This window comes from Eretmochelys imbricata, chromosome 4, assembly GCF_965152235.1.
Source record: "Eretmochelys imbricata isolate rEreImb1 chromosome 4, rEreImb1.hap1, whole genome shotgun sequence".
NCBI classification, from domain to species: Eukaryota; Metazoa; Chordata; order Testudines; family Cheloniidae; genus Eretmochelys; species Eretmochelys imbricata.
Window position 1 is genome coordinate 96799136 of NC_135575.1, and position 21075 is coordinate 96820210.

Consider the following 21075-nt stretch of genomic DNA (forward strand, 5'->3'; position numbering starts at 1 on the left):
CTAGTAATTCTGTTCAAAGCAATAGTGAAGGTAAGTGCAAATTTCAGCTCTTTTAGAAGAGCGTTGACCTGAAATGTTGACCCAGTTCTGACCACCTTACTGACATCTCATCATAACTTTTTATTATAAGTATTATTCTGTGTTAGGAAGGAAAGCAAAGTCTCCAAGTTCATAAAGTCATAGGGAACACTGTACACTCCCCTGTGGCTTGTGCACTATTAGTTCCCATTATCCAGAAATAAAATGTCTTATCAACCACAATTAATCATTTAATTCATTTATGAAAACTCTAAGGTCACTTTATCTAAAACATTTAATCTTTATGGTCATTGATTGCGTTTAGGCACTTACATTTATAGGATGCGTATAATCCGTGGTATGGTACCTAACCTTACTTATGCTGCATCTGGCAGAAGGAGCAATATCACTGCTCTATTTTTTATAATTCATTGCATAACCTGACAAATGTTAATTACAACTTAAAGCTCATCTGATTATTTCCCCTCATATTAAAAGTAGAACAAAGACCTATGATATTAAAGTCTAAAGATGAACATGCTGCCTGATGCTGAAAAGACTTACTCAGTCATTAGTCACTTATGCTCAGGGATTTATTAGTCATGGTAATGTCTCTAATTAGTTGGAGGGTATAAGCATAATTAGGGCACTTTTTATCTAATTACAGTTAACCATATATATGTAGTTACTGTTCAGTTTATCATCATAGCCACTGTAATAAAAACCTCTGTTTAGAAATGAAATTACTTTTTATTTATGGCAAGACTTATTTATGCTCTTTCAAGTTTATTTTTATTTTAAAAGAATTCATAGTTAAGTCAAACTCAGCATCTGAAGTATAATGGGTGATAATTAGTGTAGTGCCAGGGAACAGTAAATTTTTAATGTTTGACAGTCTATCAAATTCATTCTTAATCTTAGTGCCTACAAACATTCTCCAAAGGCTGCATAGAGAGTGGATCTTGTTGAGACAAATCATATTTCTTTTCCATTACTTTACACTTACAGTAATACATAGGAGGAAAGAGATGTCATGCAGTGGAAGTACTGAAATGTTCTGTGACTAAAACTGGAAGAAAATAAATATACATAAAAAAGTAAAATTGTCCTCCCTCCATTGTTTTAGGAATGGGTAGAGTTCTAGTAGTAAGGATTGTGGCAGAAGATGGGAGTGAAGGGTGGCTTTAATATACATGAGTATTCAATAATTTATTTTTATTATGGCACAGTAATAAAAAGGTTTCTATCCCAAGTCTGCCCTTGCCAGATATTCAAGCTACAGCCTTTAATTCAACAGTTTCACCTCTATGCCATAGAAAAAATATAGCCACCCAAGAAAATGAACAAAAATACCCCTTCCTTGCCATTGGGTAGGGCGAGTATTGAGCGTTTTTAAAATATAGACCCTGGACCAATAATCAAAATAAGAAATGTGACATCTAATAAGAATCATACTCATTGGATTTATTTAAGTGAATTTGAAAAAACTGAAGGATGCCAGGATGGAATTCTTCCATCTGTTTTCCTAGTACCATATTACTGATGAATGTTGATGTTAGTAGCTTATAAAAAGTTATATTTGTATTTGTAATATAGAGTTTTGAAAGTTGAGGGGAGGGAATGTTCCCATTGGTTGGGGGGATAGTGAAATAATAAAAAAAAATATATTCTATCCTGTGTTTAATGTATAAAAGAGGTGAGTCTATGGCAGAGTACATCAAAGTACTATAATTTAGAAAAGTGCTAGAATCAGTCAGACCTTTTGGTTATATCCTTACCACTTGACCTAAAGATATAACTCCTTTAGCTATGAGTCGGTGGCTCTTAACATTGGTGTGGGAAGGTCACTAAAAGGGGACATGATCCCATTCACATCATCTCTTCCTTCAGAATTTAATGAAAAAGCACTGATGCTTAAAGTGGCTCCACTCGAGCAGATCCCTGCACCTGCATGGAGCCCTGCTGGTTTTGAGTCATTGGTAGGTGCAGGTTCTGTCTGCACGGAGTCACATTTGCAGGGCTGGAACCTTTAAATAAAAAAAGAAGAAAAGGCCTGCTCCACAGCAGTGATATCTCCATCCAATGTACATTTGTTGTAAATTCAGTCTAACTACTCATTATCCTCAATGGGAGAAGCAAAGAGAGTACAGAGCCCCTATACTTTTACTAAATTGAAGCAGTGATTAGAGTAACCAAGCAGGTCTAAACAGGGACAAAACATAAAATAATAGCAATTGGTAGTTCTGAAAAGATGCATGTACAGTTGTGAGACTTCTGTTATTATTCATTTTAGTGTTCGGTATGGAATTCCACTAATGGGAATCTTTAAATAATTAATAGCTGATATTGTATAATGTCTGTACAGTACTATAGAGATGTTTAGTTCCTTAGACTTGAAAGGCATTGCATAACACTTAAGTGATTTCCACACTATTGCAAGGGGGGCTGGCAGTGACCCCTGTATCTAGGTTGCCTAACACTTTCTATTATAAAAGATTCTTACAACTTTTTGCATAGTTATTAACACCTCTGTTGTTTGCTGTAGGCCTTTTGATTTTTCCCAGGAGGCAAGTGTTGAGATCAGAGAGGTGCCTTTTGCTCATTCCATGAAAATCCATTCAGCTGTGGCTCAATTCTAAACCACTGAAAATAGCAATTTCCCTCTTGTGCCTGCTTAATTTTGGCAGCAAGCCAAACACCATGAACGTTCTATGGCCTTGTCCTCACAACCGCAGCAGCAACATGTACTGCAGTGGGAACCCCCAGGAACAGACTGAGCAGCCACAGTAGTTGTAGCAGGGAGAGGGAGGAGAAGAGAGCAGTGCGGGGCTCCCCCTGACCACCTGGACATCCAGCACATAGCCCTAGCAGCCCAGTCTTCCCTCTAGGGGCACTAAATGAGCAAAAAGGTCTTTCCGCCTCCCAAAGTGAGACACGGAACCAAGCTAACGTTAATCATCGTCCGAAAGCCAACACTTTCTGTGAAAAAAAAATAGTTTAGTTTTAATCCCAATTTTCAATTGGAAAAAAACAGTTTTGATAGAATTTTTTCAACCAGCCCTAATTATCTATTTTGAGAAATGGTAGGAGATCGTCTGATTAAAGACTAATTTGGGATATCTATACAAAGGAGCAGAGTTAAGTCTGAGCATTCATATTCTTGCAGTGTCATTTCCTGACTTGTTTGGATACTTGACTCTATAGGCTTAATGTTCTCTCCATGTAGAACTTTTTCTTTTTGATTCTATTTTGATGGAATATAATCAAGAGGACTTGATTTATATGTGCAGAATACTTTTAAGTTAGTTTAGACATTTAGGACTTATGAACTTCGAAAATTCCCTTTAATGATTAAAAATATGCATTGACTTTTGTAATCTGTTGGTCATCATTTATAATAACACATCTTAATGGCATTAATTCACTATAGAAAAGTAAAATGTTTTAAAACTAAATATGGGATTTTCCAAATCACCTAAGTGACTTTCAGTGACACTTGTGATCATTAGTCACTAGGATATATCTACGCTACCTTTTAAAACCTGCAGCAATGACTCTCAGAGCTTGGGCGTAAAGGCCCCTGCCTCAATATTAAAAACAGCTGTGTAGATTTCAGGCTTGGGCTGGAGCTCTGGCTCGGAAGCTCAGGCAGCGTGGTGGGTTTCAGAGACTGAGCTCCAGCCCAAACTGTAAGGTCAACCCTGTTGACAAAAACCCCATGAACCCATGTCTGAAGGCCTGGTCTCTGAGACTTGCTTCCATGGGTTTTAAAATGCATTGTAGATGTACTCTTAGGCACTTCTGAAAATCTTATCCTCAGAGTACAATGGAAAGCAGTAATTTTTTTAAACAGTATTGATGTGCAACTTCTTCCAAGGATAATAATATAACTCCTTTTTGTTGCCTAAATACCTTTGCTTATCTTAGCATTGAAACTATGACTTTTATGGGTTCCATATGCTGTATTATAATTAATGCTAGCCATTGTCTCTTTGTCAAGGTACATTGTATGACTCCCATAGTTACTGCTGAGACAAGGTGGGTGCGGTAATATGTTTTATTGAACCAATTTCTGTTGGTAAGCGAGACAAACTTTCAAGCTTACTCAGAGCTCTTCCAATAAAAGGTATTACTTCACCCACCTTGTCTCTCTAATATCTTAGGATCAACATGGCTACAACAACACTGCATAGTTACTACTATCAGTTTGATGCACTTTGATTAGAAGCCCACAGCAATTTCCTTGGGGATGAGTAACATAGATTGCAAACATTAGCAATGGAGAAATATTTAAGTCCACACTCATTTGATTCAAATGGAGATGAAAATTACTTCCAGGCATTCGCTGGTGTTTTGGAGATCATCTGAGTGGATCTATAGACACACATTTAAGCCACTATCATTTTTCTTCTGAATCAGTGATAAATTATAAATGGCTTCTTATCTAATTGAAAGGTAGATAATAAATGGGCATGTAATTGTTTTCCTTGTGTATTTCTTCCATCTTAATAAAATGTCCTGATAACAAATAATTTGAACTAAAAGGAATAATATAGCACTCTTGCTGCTGTCTGTTTAAATGTAAATAAACTAATGACACACAACTTTTAGCTCCTAACTATGAACATTTAGTCATAAAAGAATGCACACATTAGGAATCCTTGCTCATGGTTCGGACTAAGTAAAATAAATGTGTTCTGTTTTAGAATATTCTGAGGCTAGAACAAAGTATTACCGTATGGGAAATCTTGGTTTGGGAATCTCGTCACTGGGCACTAGGAGAGTTGGAGACATTAAGGTGATGGTTTTGATTTCTGAGGGACACCTACTCTCATGATTCACCATCCCTTAGAAAAATTAACATAGTGATTTAAATACAGCTGTTGAATTGGGAAAAGCTTAAGAAAAAGCTCAAAATAAAGGTAAAATTGCTGTCAAGATTTCATTCAACTTCACTCTATTTGTGATCTGAGTTATTGTATCTGAATGGCAAACTCTCTTCTTGACACATTTCTCAGGTGGATGAGATACTAGGTGCTCTCTGCTGCCGAAAAAAATAAGCAATAAAATATATCAATTAGGTATAACTATGTGCTGGCATCAGAATATGTTCAAATCTTTATTCTACATAATAATTAGGTTACCATGTTTACTCTTTTTGTCATTTCATTCTTCCTGCAGAGTGTATTTTGTTTCACTGTTTTTCTTCCCTCATGTTTCATTGAACCACCCTTAGTGCTGATAAAGCAGATGATGAGGATGATGAAGATCTAACAGTGAACAAAACATGGGTACTTGCACCAAAGATACATGGTGGAGATGTCACTCACATACTGGATTCCTTACTTCAAGGCTATGACAGTAAACTTCGGCCAGATATTGGAGGTAAGTTCATCTCACATTATCGTAAATAGAAAATATGAACCAGAGAATGCAGACATTGCATGGGCTTTAATGAAATGGTGGCAAGTAGCTGTTTAAAAGTCAACTGTTCATGAATTAATGTATCAAGCTAGACAAACAGAATGTAAATAAAATGGAATATGTGAAAATAAATTTCCACTTTTTTATAGCAAGTACAATAGAAATTGTATATATATATATCTGTTTTTTGTACTATGTAAAGTATTTAACTTTTGAGGCTGTCATAAATATAAAGGGAAGGGTAAACCCCTTTGAAATCCCTCCTGGCCAGGGGAAAGCTCCTCTCACCTGTAAAGGGTTAAGAAGCTAAAGGTAACCTCGCTGGCACCTGACCAAAATGACCAGTGAGGAAACAAGATACTTTCAAAAGCTGGGAGGAGGAAGAGAAACAAAGGGTCTGTGTGTCTGTCTATATTCTGTCTTGGCCAGGGATAGACCAGGAATTGAGTCTTAGAACTTTTAGTAAGTAATCTAGCTAGGTACGTGTTAGATTATGATTTCTTTAAATGGCTGAGAAAAGAACTGTGCTGAATAGAATAACTATTTCTGTCTGTGTATCTTTTTTGTAACTTAAGGTTTTGCTTAGAGGGGTTCTCTATGTTTTGAATCTAATTACCCTGTAAGGTCTCTACCATCCTGATTTTACAGGGGGGATTTCTTTATTTCTATTTACTTCTATTTTTATTAAAAGTCTTCTTGTAAGAAAACTGAATGCTTTTTCATTGTTCTCAGATCCAAGGGTTTGGGTCTGTGGTCACCTATGCAAATTGGTGAGGCTTTTTATCCAACATCTCCCAGAAAAGGGGGGGTGCAAGTGTTGGGAGGATTGTTCATTGTTCTTAAGATCCAAGGGTCTGGGTCTGTAGTCACCTAGGCAAATTGGTGAGGCTTTTTACCAAACCTTGTCCAGGAAGTGTAGTGCAAGGTTTTGGGAAGTATTTTGGGGGGAAAGACGTGTCCAAACCACTCTTCCCCAGTAACCAGTATTAGTTTGGTGGTGGTAGCAGCCAATCCAAGGACAAAGGGTGGAATATTTTGTACCTTGGGGAAGTTTTGACCTAAGCTGGTAAAGATAAGCTTAGGAGGTTTTTCATGCAGGTCCCCACATCTGTACCCTAGAGTTCAGAGTGGGGGAGGAACCTTGACAGAGGCAATATCAAATAGGTAACAAATTACTGCAATTCCATGTTTGTTTGTTTTTTCATTTTGCTATTTTAAATGTGATACCTTTGAGAAGAGGGTATTCCACATTGAGTGTCAAAAATCTACCCTGAAATCTGCAAATATTTATTCAAATGTTTCTACCCAGTATTTTTAGTCCTGTTGGAGATAACACAATGCAATCCGTTTCAGGAACAGGTTTAACTCAACTCACTGTTACTAAAAAGAAAAGGAGTACTTGTGGCACCTTAGAGACTAACCAATTTATTTGAGCATGAGCTTTCGTGAGCTGTAGCTGTAGCTCACGAAAGCTCATGCTCAAATAAATTGGTTAGTCTCTAAGGTGCCACAAGTACTCCTTTTCTTTTTGCGAATACAGACTAACACGGCTGTTACTCTGAAACCTGTCACTGTTACTACTGATTTGTATCTAATCATGGAACACAGTAATACCAGGGTACAAAATATATCAGGAGGACACAACAGGTCATGCTGGTTGGGGAGTGTCACTATATGTGGCAGAAAGTGTAGAAGCAAATGAAGTAAAAATTTTAAATGAACCAAACTGTACCATAGAATCTGTATGGATAGTAACTTCATGCTCAAATAATAAGAATATAGCAATAGCGATATACTACCGACTACCTGACCAGAATGGTGATAGTGACTGTGAAATGCTCAGGGAGATTAGAGAGACTATAAAAATAAAAAACCCAGTAACAATGGGGAATTTCAACTATCCCCATAGTGACTGGGTACATGTCACCTCATGTACATGGATGAGATGCAGAGATAAAGTTTCTTGACACCTTAAATGACTGCTTCTTGGAGCAGCTAATCCCGGAACCCACAAAAGGAGAAGCAATTCTAGATTTAGTCCTAAATGGAGTACAGGATCTGGTCCAAAAGGTGAATATAGCTGGACATCTTGGTAATAGTGACCATAGTATAAGTAAATTTAATATCCCTGTGGCGGGAAAAATACCACAGAAGTCCAACACAGTAGTTTTAATTTCAGAAAGGGGAACTACACAAAAATAAGGAAGTTAGTTAAATAGAAATTAAAGGGTACAGTGCCAAAAGTGAAATCCTTGCAAGCTGCATGGAAACTTTGTAAAGACAACCTAATAGAGGCTTAACTTACATGTATACCCCAAATTAAAAAACATAGTAAGAGAACCAAAAAGTGCCACCATGGCTAAACAACAAAGTAAAAGAAGCAGTGAGAGGCAAAAAGCATCTTTTAAAATGTGAAAGTAAAATCCTAGTGAGGAAAATAGAAAGGAGCATAAACTCTGGCAAGTGAAGTGTAAAAACAGAATTAGAAAGGCCAAAAAAGAACTTGAAGAACAGCTAGCCAAAGACTCAAAAAGTAACAGCATTTTTTTAAAGTACATCAGAAGCAGGAAGCCTGCTAAACAACCAGTGGGGCCACTGGACGATCGATATGCTAAAGGAGCACTCAGGGACGATAAGGCCATTGCAGAGAAAATAAATGAATTCTTTGCATCAGTCTTAATGGATGAGGATGTGAGCCATTCTTCTTAAATACAAATCTGAGGAACTGTCTCAGATTGAGGTGTCATTAGAGGAGGTTTGGGAACCAATTGATAAACAGTAATAAGTCATCAGGTCCAGATGGTATTCACCCAAGAGTTCTGAAGGAACTCAAATGTGAAATTGCAGAACTACTAACTGTAGTCTGCAAAAAGAAAAGGAGGACTTGTGGCATCTTAGAGACTAACAAATTTATTTGAGCATAAGCTTTCATGAGCTACAGCTCACTTCATCGGATGCATTCAGTGGAAAATACAGTGGGGAGATTTATATACACAGAGAGCATGAAACAATGGGTGTAACCATACATACTGTAAGGAGAGTGATCAGGTAAGGTGAGCTATTACCAGCAGGAGAGCAGGGGTGGGGGGGAACCTTTTGTAGTGATAATCAAGGTGGGCCATTTCCAGCAGTTGACAAGAACATCTGAGGAACAGCTGGGGGGAGGGGGGGGAGATAAACATCTTTTAAATCAGCTTCTGTACCAAATGTCTGGAGGATAGCTAATGTGATGCCAATTTTTAAAAAAAGGGTTCCAGAGATGATCCCAGCAATTACAGGTCAGTAAGCCTGACTTCAGTATCAGGCAAACTGGTTGAAACTATAGTAAAGAACAAAATTGTCAGACACATAGGTGAACATAATTTGTTGGGGAAGAGTCAACATGGTTTTTGTAAAGGGAAATCATGCCTCACCAATCTACTAGAATTCTTTGAGGGGGTCAACAAGCATGTGGACAAGGGGAATCTAATGGATATAGTGTACTTAGATTTTCAGAAAGCCTTTGACAAGGTCCCTCATCAAAGGCTCTTAAGCAAAGTATGCTGTCATGGGATAAGAGGGAAGGTGCTCTCATGGATTGGTAACTGGTTAAAAGACAGGGAACAAAGGGTAGGAATAAATGGTCAGTTTTCACAATGGAGAGAGGTAAATAGTGGAGTCCCCCAAACGTCTGTACTGGGACCAGTCCTATTCAACATATTCATAAATGATCTGGAAAAAGGGGGAAAAAGTGAGATGGCAAAATTTGCAGATGATACAAAACTACTCTAGATAATTAAGTCCCAGGCAGACTGCGAAGAGCTACAAAATGATCTCACAAAACTGGGTGACTGGGCAACAAAATGGCAGATGAAATTCAATGTTGATAAATGCAAAGTAATGCACATTGGAAAACAAAATCCCAATTATACATATAAAATGATGGGGTCTAAATTAGCTGTTGCCATTCAAGGAGGAGATCTTGGAGTCTTTGTGGACAGTTCTCTGAAAACATCCACTCAATGCTGCAGCGGCAGTCAAAAAAGCAAACAGAATGTTGGGAATCATTAAGAAAGGGATAGATAATTATACAGAAAATATCATATTACTTCTATATAAATTTTGACTACTGTATGCAGATGTGGTCACCCCATCTCAAAAAAAGAGATATTGGGATTGGAAAAGGTTCAGAAAAAGACAACAGAATGATTAGGGATATGGAACAGCTTCTGTATGAGGAAAGATTAATAAGATTGGGACTTTTCAGCTTGGAAAAGAGATTACTAAAAGGGGATATGATAGAGGTCTATAAAATCAGAAATGTAGAAAGTAATAGGGAAGTGTTATTTACTGCTTCTCGTAACACAAGAACTAGGGGTCACCAAATGAAATTAATAGCAGCACATAGCATAGTCAGCCTATGGAACTCTTTACCAGAGGATGTTGTGAAGGCCAAGACTATAAAAGGGTTCACAAAAAAACTAGGTAAATTCATGAAGGATAGGTCCATCAATGGCGATTAGCCAGGATGGACAGGGATTGTGTCCCTAGCCTCTGTTTGTCAGAAGCTGGGTGACAGGGGATGGATCACTTGATGACTACCTGTTCTGTTCATTCCCTCTGGGGCACATCTCACTGGCCACTGTTGGAAGACAGGATACTGGGCTAGATGGACCTTTGGTCTGACCCAATATGGCCATTCTTTTGTTCTTATGGATCAAGGCTCCTTTGTTCCTGACTTTGTACAAACACACAGAAAGAGGTGACCTTGCTCTGAAGAGTTTACACTCCAAATCAGTGGTTTTCAACGTTTTTTCATTTGTGGACCCCTAAAATATTTCAAATGGAGGGTGCAGAACCCTTTGGACATCTTAGCTATAGTCTGTGGGCCCCCCAGAGGTCTGTGGATCACAGGTTGAAAACTACTGGTCTAAACTGATGAGACAAAGTCCAAGAAGGAAAACAGAGGCACAAAAAGGTGAAATGACTTGTCCAAGGTCACTGGTAGGGCCAGAATTGGAATCTAGGTTTCCAGACTCCCATGCCAGTGTGCCTTATTCATTAGCCACATTGCCTTTCTGTTTCTGAGAATCTTTTTTCTCCACAGACTTTTGTCCCTGAATAAAGCATAGGTTATCACATTGTTTCCTCTGTTACTTCTCTCCAGAACCAGGAAAACTTGTAGCCCCGTGCTTCACTGGCCTCAAAATTTGACCCATACAAAGAAATACAGACTACACCTTCAACTCCTGTCCTGATGCTTATTGAAGTGCAGTATACATTTAACAGAGAAAGAAACAAAATCAGTTATTAATGCACTCATCCGATACTCCACTTCAATTATGTTGATAAAATCTGGTGTTGGTTTCAACGTCTCAAGACTTGCAGAAAAAAGTTACTTGACTGGGATTATCCTTAACTTTCAAGGTAATAATATCCCACAGAAGAATGTTTGCTGTTGAATTAATTTGACTCATTTATAGTAGCAACATTTTTGTCTCTGAGCCTGAAGCTCAAGGGTTCAAATACCAGAGCAGGATTTGGTCTCTTCCTGATGTTGACACAGCATTTCAGCATTTGAGAACAAGGGGGAGTGCTGTACTGTTAAAGGTAGAATCCTTTCAAGGAGACACTGGGTTCCCTTTTCTGCCTGTTTCTGGTGACTGTCCAGATGAAAGTTGAGAATCCTATGATAATTTTGAAATTTAATAAGAGAAAACACCATTGTGTAGCCAGTCTTTCTCTGTCCCTCTCATTCCAACATTCATGAGCTGTGCTGACTGCCTAATAACCACTTTATTTATACATTCATTATTACTAACTTTGTTGTTTGTACTTTGAAATGCCTACAGCATAAAGATGCCATTCTAAAACCATATTTTGTTCTTAACAAAGAACTGCTGGCTTCTAGATGGAAACAAGGTTGTATAAATCCAAATTACATACAGACATTACTTTGTGGAAGGTTTTTATTATTAATCTGTATAAATTAGGAAATCAATAAAATGCAAGTGTGGTAATGCCTTGCCTTGCTTTTTGTTTGCTTGTTTCAGGGGGTTTTTAGGTTCATTTGGCCCTCCTGAGTTTACAGTGATCCATGTTGTTCCATCCTTAGTCCCATGTGTGATGGGTTTGGTCACAGAGACCCCCTTGTGACTGTCACCTGATGTGCTGGAATTACCTCTGAGCCCATTTTCCCTGCCAACTTGGGACTTCCAGAATCCTGTCTTGTTGAGCCAGACACACTAGCCTGCTGCAACACAGATCCAGGGTCTGGTCTAAGCCCCCAAAGTTTCAGACTTAACTGAAAACTGCACAGCAAATCATCTAGTTCCCAATGGGATCCAAACCCCAAATACATCCATTTTACTTTGTATAAAGCTTACACAGGGTAAACTCATAAATTGTCCACCCTTTATAACACTGATAGAGAGAGATGCACAGCTGTTTGCTCGCCCTGGTATTAATCACTTACTCTGGGTTTATTAATAAACAAAAGTGATTTTATTAAGTATAAAAAGTAGGATTTAAGTGATTTCAAGTAATAACAGCCAGAACAAAGTAAGTCACAAAGCAAAATAAAACAAAACACGCAAGTCTAAGCCTAATACATTAAGAAACTGATTACAAGTAATATCTCACCCTCAGAGATGTTCTAGTAAGCTTTTTTCACAGACTAGACTCCTTCCTAGTCTGGGCCCAATCCTTCACCCTGGTACAGTCCTTGGTAACCAGGGGTTTTCTCATGACTGGCAGCCCCCTTTGTCCTGCTCCACCTCCTTTTATAGCTTTGGCACAAGGCAGGAATCTTTTGTCTGTGCTTGTCCCCAACCCCGTCTCATCAATGGAAAAATACAAGGATTAAGATGGATTCCAGTATCTTGTGACATGGTCACATGTCACTGTAAGATTCCTAGTCTCCATTCTTCCTGGGTTGGCTCACATGAACTCAGGAAGGTTTGCAGGTAAATAAACCATTTACAATGAATTGTCCTAGTCAATGGGAGCCATCAAGATTCTGAGCCACCATTAATGGCCAACACGTTGCATAATTACAATAGGACCTCAGTGTTATACTTTTTATTTCTAGCTTCAGATACAAGAATGATACATGCATACAAATAGGAGGAATATATTCAGTAGGTTATAACCTTTGTTATGGTATGTTACAAGAGACCTTTTGCATAAAGCAAATTGCAGTTACCTCATATTCACAACCATAAGCATATTTCCATAAAACATATGGAGTGCAACATCACACCCTGTATGGTCCGTTCTCAAAGTGACAAAAACATGGATTGAAATGGTTGATATTTTCAGAATTTCCAATGTGAAATACAAGAGAAAAAGTAAAAATGTTCACTGTTTTCATCCCCCCCACCCTTGTCCCTGTTCCCTCCACCCCTATTTTTTACCTGTTCTATACAGGCACTGCCTAGATCCAAAAGAAAAAGTGACACTCGTAGACACAGGGTCCAGCTACTAAATGGCCATGCATGAGATTCACAAGGACCCTCAAAATGCAAACCTGCAGTATGAAAGGGGGCCATACTCCCCCAGTCAGAAGCTATTACAGTGTTCACTAATTCTTAGATGTTTTAGATTCTTTGTGACGTTTTCCCTAGCCTGCCAACTTTACTTCTGTCTTGTCTGACTTGGGTACTCTGCATCCTGATATCATCTAAACTCTGATCTCATTCTGAGATTAGGTTATCTATTTTGCTGGATCCGCTGAAATGGGATCTTTGCCAGTTATTTCAGTGGAGCCAGGATTTCACCTCATGTCTCCTGGCCCATTTAACAGCATTCTGAACACGTTGAACTGGAGGAGGTAGGCAGATGGAACCGTGTGGCACCTCACACGAGGCCCTTGAGGCTGAGGAACAATTAGTGATCTCATGGATCTCTCTCAGACTAGGAGAGGCCCATTCTAGAGACCACAAGTGTGCCCGCAGTATCTCAGCAACCCTTCATCACCTCCATACAGCCATGTCACATGACCTCAAATGTTCTTTGGAACTGAGAAAATAGAACTCCACTTGGATCAATGAGAAAGTGGAAAAATGAATTCTATATTAAATACTTTCCTTGTGGCTCTTCCTCCTTTTCCCCCATAAATCAGCAGAGGGACAAAGGGGCTTCATTTTAAAAATCTTCCAGCCCACTCCCACCACATTTTTATATTGCCCAGTCCTCTTGGCTAGGGACAATGAGGCTACAGGACCTTAATTCTTAACACTTACTGCCCTGTTGTGAGGTGCTGCATGACATGTCCTTTTCCCTTCATGTATATCTTCACCCACTCTGCAATATGAGGTGGAAAAAGCAAAAATTCATAGTAACAATGTTTTTAAAAACAAATATTTCTATTGCTGAGTCCTGGCCTCTCTCACTCTCAAATTCCCATCCTATAAATTAGGTGGGGGAAGTTCATGGTCTCTGTGTATATAATGTCTTCTGCAGTTTCCACAGTATGCATCCGATGAAGTGAGCTGTAGCTCACGAAAGCTTATGCTCAAATAAATTGGTTAGTCTCTAAGGTGCCACAAGTCCTCCTTTTCTTTTTGCGAATACAGACTAACACGGCTGTTACTCTGAAACCTGCATATCCTGTGACACCTATACGACAGCAGACCTTTATAAGATAGCCAGGTATTTTAAGAAACTATCCAAGTAAACTGAATGCAATTCTATCCTTCCTCTGTTAGAAGATGATCTCTTGAAAGAAGCTAGTTTTTGCTGAACACTTTAGACTGTCTTCTTTGTATTAAGAAATGAAAGTCATTGAAATGTTAAATATTTTAAGAGTTCTAAATTTTGTCTGTGAAGTGACATATTGATCTAGTTGATAAGGATTATTAATGCATCTTCAGGTATGCTTTCGTTGGAATATAATTACATAGGTTGAAGAAACCTGGCTAAAAGCCAGTTTATTTTTCCTACACATCTTCAATAAGAATTGACAAATTACACATGATTTTTCCAAACATTTTCTTCTTTCTGTTTATGATTCAAATTTTATTTTGGAGGATGAATCGTTTTAATTTCTTCCTCTACCTGACCTTTTCCATCACTGCTTCATATAGTCACGAAACGTATCAGACAAAGGTACGTTTTCCAGTGTGAAACAAAGATTCATGTTGATGACTGTAATTTAATGACAATGAAAAAAGGGAGTTATGTTCCATGTGATTCTGTGCACAGTGATCAAAAGCCAATCTTATGCAATGACTACTCCTTCTGTATTTGATAAAGGGATCACTTTTATTCTTATTTTAATAAATAAGTTACATTAACAGCATACAGTATATAGAGTTGATTACATATGTAATTATTATGGTTGCTCTTTTGTTTAGTGAGAACTACGGTAATTGAAACAGATGTCTATGTTAACAGCATTGGCCCAGTTGATCCAATCAATATGGTAAGTCCTGATTGACTGAAAAATATGTTTGGATAAATAAGAAATACCACCACTTTTATTCAAATTATTGCCTTTAACTCCTCTAACTTTCATCCAATTATAGTGTGCCCCTGTAGTGTTAAAGAACATTTGTATTATGTTTTTAAATTGAATTATGATACCATTATGACAGAAGCTGAAGATTCTCTGTACTTGCCAGCAATTGCCATGTACATTGGCCAAAATGGACAGTCTCTATGCAATTAAATGGACACAAATCTGACATCAGGAACCATAACATTCAAAAACTAGTAGGAGAACACTTCAACTTCTCTGGCCACTCAGTAAAAGATTTAAGGGTGGCAATTTTGCAACAGAAAAGCTTCAAAAACAGACTCCAATGAGAAACTGCTGAGCTTGAATTAATATGCAAACTAGATACGATTAACTTGGGTTTGAATAGAGACTGGGAGTGGCTGGGTCATTACACATATTGAATCTATTTCCTTAAGTTAAGTATCCTCACACCTTCTTGTCAACTGTCTAACTTGATTATCACTACAAAAGTTTTTTTCTCCTGCTGATAATAGCACATCTTAACTAATTAGCCTCTCACAGTTTGTATGGTAACTTCCAACTTATCTGTGTATATATATATATATATATGTTCCATTCTATGAATTTGATGAAGTGGGCTGTAGCCCACGAAAGCTTATGCTCTAATAAATTTGTTAGTCTCTAAGGTGCCACAAGTACTCCTGTTCTTTTTATCTAAACACAAGCTCTCAAAAAGCAGGAAATGTATGCGTTGCTTACATACCAAGGTAATAGATGCCTTAGAAAAACCTAAAGTAGACAGTATGACCTATGGCCAAGGATATACGTTCTACCCTAACAGCCTTACAAGTCCAAGGCCTCTGTCATGAACTGCAGATACTGTCGGGGAGTCACTGTCTCTGACTGGTTTCAGAGTAACAGCCGTGTTAGTCTGTATTCGCAAAAAGAAAAGGAGTACTTGTGGCACCTTAGAGACTAACCAATTTATTTGAGCATGAGCTTTCGTGAGCTACAGCTCACTTCATCAGATGCATACCGTGGAAACTGCAGCAGACTTTATATATACACAGAGAATATGAAACAATACCTCCTCCCACCTCACTGTCCTGCTGGTAATAGCTTATCTAAAGTAATCATCAGGTTAGGCCATTTCCAGCACAAATCCAGGTGTGGGGGGGTGGAGGGTGAGAAAACCTGGATTTGTGCTGGAAATGGCCTAACCTGATGATTACTTTAGATAAGCTATTACCAGCAGGACAGTGGGGTGGGAGGAGGTATTGTTTCATATTCTCTGTGTATATATAAAGTCTGCTGCAGTTTCCACGGTATGCATCTGATGAAGTGAGCTGTAGCTCACGAAAGCTCATGCTCAAATAAATTGGTTAGTCTTTAAGGTGCCACAAGTACTCCTTTTCTTTTTGTCTCTGACTGGGCTATATGGGAAAGAATAAGTGAAAAGCCTCTGAGAGGGGAGAGCAGAGGAGCAATGGGGTAGTGGAAAGCTATCAGATCTCCACGCTCCCTGTAGCAAGCTTCTGCAACCCCATCTGTCTGCCTATTGTGGCCTCCTTTCACCTCCTCTCCCGACACCTAGTTTCCCTTGGCAGTCCCTGAAACAGTTCACTGTGGCAACGGCATATGTGGCTAAGCAGCCACCTGTCCAAGGTTGTAGCAAATAGTAGCCTCTTCCATCAGACACCAGCATCAGTGGACAGCAATCTAATTTCAGTTGTTGGGTTTATGTGCAGATGCTGGGTGTAGTGTTGGTGCCTGTAATATACAGGAGGTCAGAATAGATGGCCTGGTGTCCCTTCTAGCCTCAGACTGCATGTCTCTAATATCTCTTCCTCCCCATTCTGTATTTGTTCATGTTTCAGTGCTCTTATTGGGCCAGATTGTGATAGGTGCTTGCTACCAGTTCTATACTATTTCACACCATGAGCAGTCCCACTGCAGTCAGTAGGGCTACTTAGTGGAGCAAGGTGCTAGTTAGTGGAGTAAGAGTATTACAGTCTGGCCCTGAAGAAATCGCCTGTGTTAACGTTGTACCTTTTCTACTTTGGGCCCAGACTGTGATCTTCTTACTCGTACTGTTGAGCAGTTACTAACTAGAGTACTCCCATTGAAGTCAGTGCAACTGTTCATGTGAGTAACTGCTGACCAGTGTAAAGACAGGTGGAGAGAGTGTTGCAATTTGGCCCATGTCAACTATAGCTTCACTTATTTATATGAAATACATTAAAATCACCATCCTCTTTGGTTTCTGAAATATACTAATGGTGTATGGCTTTGAGTCAGTTATCATGCATTTCATAAAAAATAAAGCTTATTATGAAAGGAGAAACTACTGATGCTGGAGACAGACAAATCCACCCCTCACCCCACCAAAAAAAAATCAAAGCCCTTTTGTTCCCCATACATTTTTAAAATCAAGAAAGAACTAAATATCACAGATATGGAAGAACTGTAACCAGAAGTTTAGAAAGACATCCGTAAGGCATCAAATTCCACATCCTGTTCTTAACACCAGTGTTTCATATTCAATTAGTTCCTGTAAATATTCATAGAATTCTCTTTCCTATCAAGTGTTGCACATTTATTAGGGAAGGTGATTTTGCTAGAATTCAGATACTTATGCCTAATAAAGGTCATTTAATTTCAAAACCTTTCATTTTCCAAACTGGTGATATTTTACAGGTAAGAATCTTTTTCAATAAAATATTTCACTTTCTTTGCATATCACTTAGTCATAAGTGGAACACTGGGTGCTAAAGATATATTACTTTGAAAATTACATTAAGAGCTTCAAATATGAGCAAATAAGTACAGTGTAGAAGTTTATTACTGGCTTTATTTTCTCTCATGTGGCCTGGTATATTGATCATCCATAAGCCTTTGTCTTTTGGGTTTCTTGCATAACTTTACATAAATATATAATTCAATCAAACTTTTACATCCTCAGTGAAATAGAGAAATATACATCTAAAAATGTGCAGCTGTAAAAAAAAAAAAGGGGGGGGGGGAACATACGTTGTTATAATAAAAAGTATAAAACTGGGAAAATGCAGAGGACTGTGTTAGCAACCTGACAGCGGGCAACACTGTTTCACAAGTATGTAACCCACATCTATTCTGTGGTGCTTTGTCTCCCTCCATTGGTGGCTGAGGTTGATAAGCCTGCTATAACTTTACCTAAGAGAGGTGGCTCTTTCAGTGCAGACAACAGAGGCTCATTGTTTCAGGTCCAAAGGTCACAGGTTTGATCCCCGCTGCCAATGACCCACCCAGGGACATTACATTGCAAGAATATTTACACAACTTTATCTGAGTTGCTGTAATGTCTCCCATAATGTTTTATCAGGCGTAAATAAAACAAAATATAACAATCTTGATTTTTTTAGCTGTTACTACCTTTTCTCTCTCTTTATCTGCCACTGTTCTTCTTTCATGCCCCTTTTTCTCTCTTTCCTTCTATCCTAAAACCAATAAAATGCTTAGTTTCCCTCTCTTAGTTTCTCCATTCTCCATCTCCTTACTCAAACATCTCATTCATTGTCACTCCATACACCAGGCCATGATTAGATAAAGAGGATATCTCTGCTCCTGGGCTAGGTTGATTTCAATGTGAAGGAAGACTCTAAGGTGCTGGGTTGAAGACAAGGCTCCACTCTGTACTCTCACGGCATCTGTTGGCTTTTTTGTCAGCCTCTGCTATGCAGTGAGTGGCAGACTTCACTTCTGTTAGGAAGGAGTTACCAGGGAGGCAGATTTCTCTTTCAATTACTTATTTCAAGTTAAACACCCAAAATTCTACAGCTTTTTCAGCCAGTAAATCTCCAGGTTTGGGGGCTAATATGCTGCAGTTAGAGCGATGTTTGGAGGATGCTTTCTAAAAAAAATACTTTGTAGCTTTGAAGTGTACAATCCATATTTGAATTGATAAGATGTTGTTATAGCCGCTGAAAAAGGATGGTAGTACCTTATCTTCTAAAGCCTATTAAAGTGCTTTTGGTATTTAGCGCCCAGGAAAATGGGCTGATCATTGACCACAGGAAACACCAAGCTGAGCTGCATGTAGCATGCCGGTTGTGCTCAGTGGTGTAAAATATGTGAATTCAATAAAATTGGACAATTTTTCAAAACCTTCTGTAACTTAGTGGTACACAGATGTAAAGATCACACAATTGAAGAAATTGCACCTCTTCCATATATACACGTATTGTTACATGTAACACATTATATTACTACCCTAAAGAGATTAAAGCAAAATAACTTTTGTCTCTTTTCTAGTCTGTACATTTTGACAACAGTTTGTATATCATCAGTTTCATTGTTTCCACTGTATAAGCAATTAGTCTACTCTGTAAAGCAAAAGGGGGAGGGCGGGGGTGCGGGGTTGTAATATTTTAAAAACATTATTGTAAAACCACCAAAATTGGAAGGCATAATTCATGACAATATTTATGATTAACTTATTTTAGAAACTTGTGGTGTCCTTCTATTATTTAGTCTGCTCGTACAACACAATATAGTCAGAAACAGCTTCTTTGTAACAGAATATAACACTGAAGTGTTATGTCACATGATCCTCTGTTTCTGAACTAGTTTGAAAGAAGAATGTATATTATGAAGAGGAAACCAATTACCTTACTGATTTTAGCCTTTGTCCCCCAGTGCTACCTGATGAACACACTTATACTTGCATGAAAAAAGAGGCTTAAGTGTATGTGAGATATTTGGTAGAATTTGTCTTTGATTGCACCATTTTGTAGATGTTGGCTTCCAGGATTTAATTTACTGAAGTTCTACACAAATTTTAAAAGATGTGGACATGATAATCATTCTCTTGTGCCTATGGCTGTGAGTATCTACAGACACCAGGTGCTTGCGTAAATATTTTCCATGTACAGTACTGGTACAATTCTGTCTAGTCTTTGGCATCATACAGTAGCCACACAAGATATGGCTAAGAGCATTTTGAATTACCAATGCCCTGGTTACAGCAGTAAATTCTGCTGAGGCACAGGTTCTAGCAGCATAGAACTTAGGCCCAGATACACGATGAGTTTCCAATTCTCATCCTTCTGCCTTTTCTTAACCATGTTCTAATATCTGCTGTTGCGCATAAGTACCAAATTCTGCTAATGCTATACAATACCATGTGGCCCTCTTCATAGCCTTCACTCCTCTCTCCTTCTTCTATCCAACTTGCTCCCCACACAGACAGGCTACTTGGCTGCACTGTGGTAATTTTTTGTGTGATTTCAGATCAGCCCCTCTCTCTGGTGATCTGTAGGACAGACTCACTATTTTTAATTTCTTGTACCATTTGTAATACTTTCTGAGCTATCCCCTACATTGTCAATTAGACAGTAATATATCAAAAATACCCCTGTCCATTATGACTACTCCCTAGCCTTCCTGTGCAAATATTGCCTTGTGATGTTGTGTTCCAACTGTGAGAATCATTGTACCAAACTTAATTTCTCTCTATTAAGTTTTCACATTATCATGCAATAGTTACTTTACAGTTCATCTTGCCTAACTAACATTTAATATACACTTTGAGATCCTTAGAAGAAAGCCTGTGTTTATGCCATCATGTACACAAACTACACTGGTCAAGAAGTAGTGATTTCTCATTGTAGTTGCATTTGTGCACCATAGATGCTTACAGTGAGTACACTATATTTTGATTTCTTTTTCTTTGCTTATTACTTTTGGTTGAGTCTTACACGTTCTTATTACCATGTTTTGTTTTAGATGCTGTGGAAAGTGCATCAGTGACATTTTAGTTCAAACAGTTTTGGGTTTTTTGCTTTTTTGTTGGTTTGGCATAAAATAATTTATTGAGGTTTCAGTTTTTTGAAGTATCAATAAATATCTCTGTACATCATAGATCAAGTCTCATTTTAATAGAGGTTAGTTCAGAATGAATTTTGAAGCATTTTTGAGATTTTACAGCATAATTGAATTTGTGCAATTTGTTCCCTTAAAATTTGCACCCACATCTTTGTGTCTTCTGCTCAATTATGAATGATTGGGCTGCTTGAGTCTCTCTAGTTACATTATAGTGGGTGTAACTCAAGAAGTCAGAGGTTCAGCAAGGGAACTCCTGTGTGTTTTAAAACAAATAAATAAAATCCAAACTCTCACGTGCCATAACTGCAGGAAGTACCCTAATAAATATTTCA

General features: G+C 38.2%; 1 protein-coding gene across 1 annotated transcript in view; it reads left to right on the plus strand.

Moving 5' to 3' along the window:
- The window catches only part of GABRG1 (gamma-aminobutyric acid type A receptor subunit gamma1), a 74962-nt gene that overhangs the window by 23537 nt on the left and 30350 nt on the right, over nucleotides 1-21075 (plus strand). The window contains exons 2-3 of the mRNA XM_077814587.1: nucleotides 5255-5403; nucleotides 14778-14845. Coding sequence (XP_077670713.1) covers nucleotides 5255-5403; nucleotides 14778-14845 — 217 coding nt within the window. The remainder of the gene's footprint in view (nucleotides 1-5254; nucleotides 5404-14777; nucleotides 14846-21075) is intronic.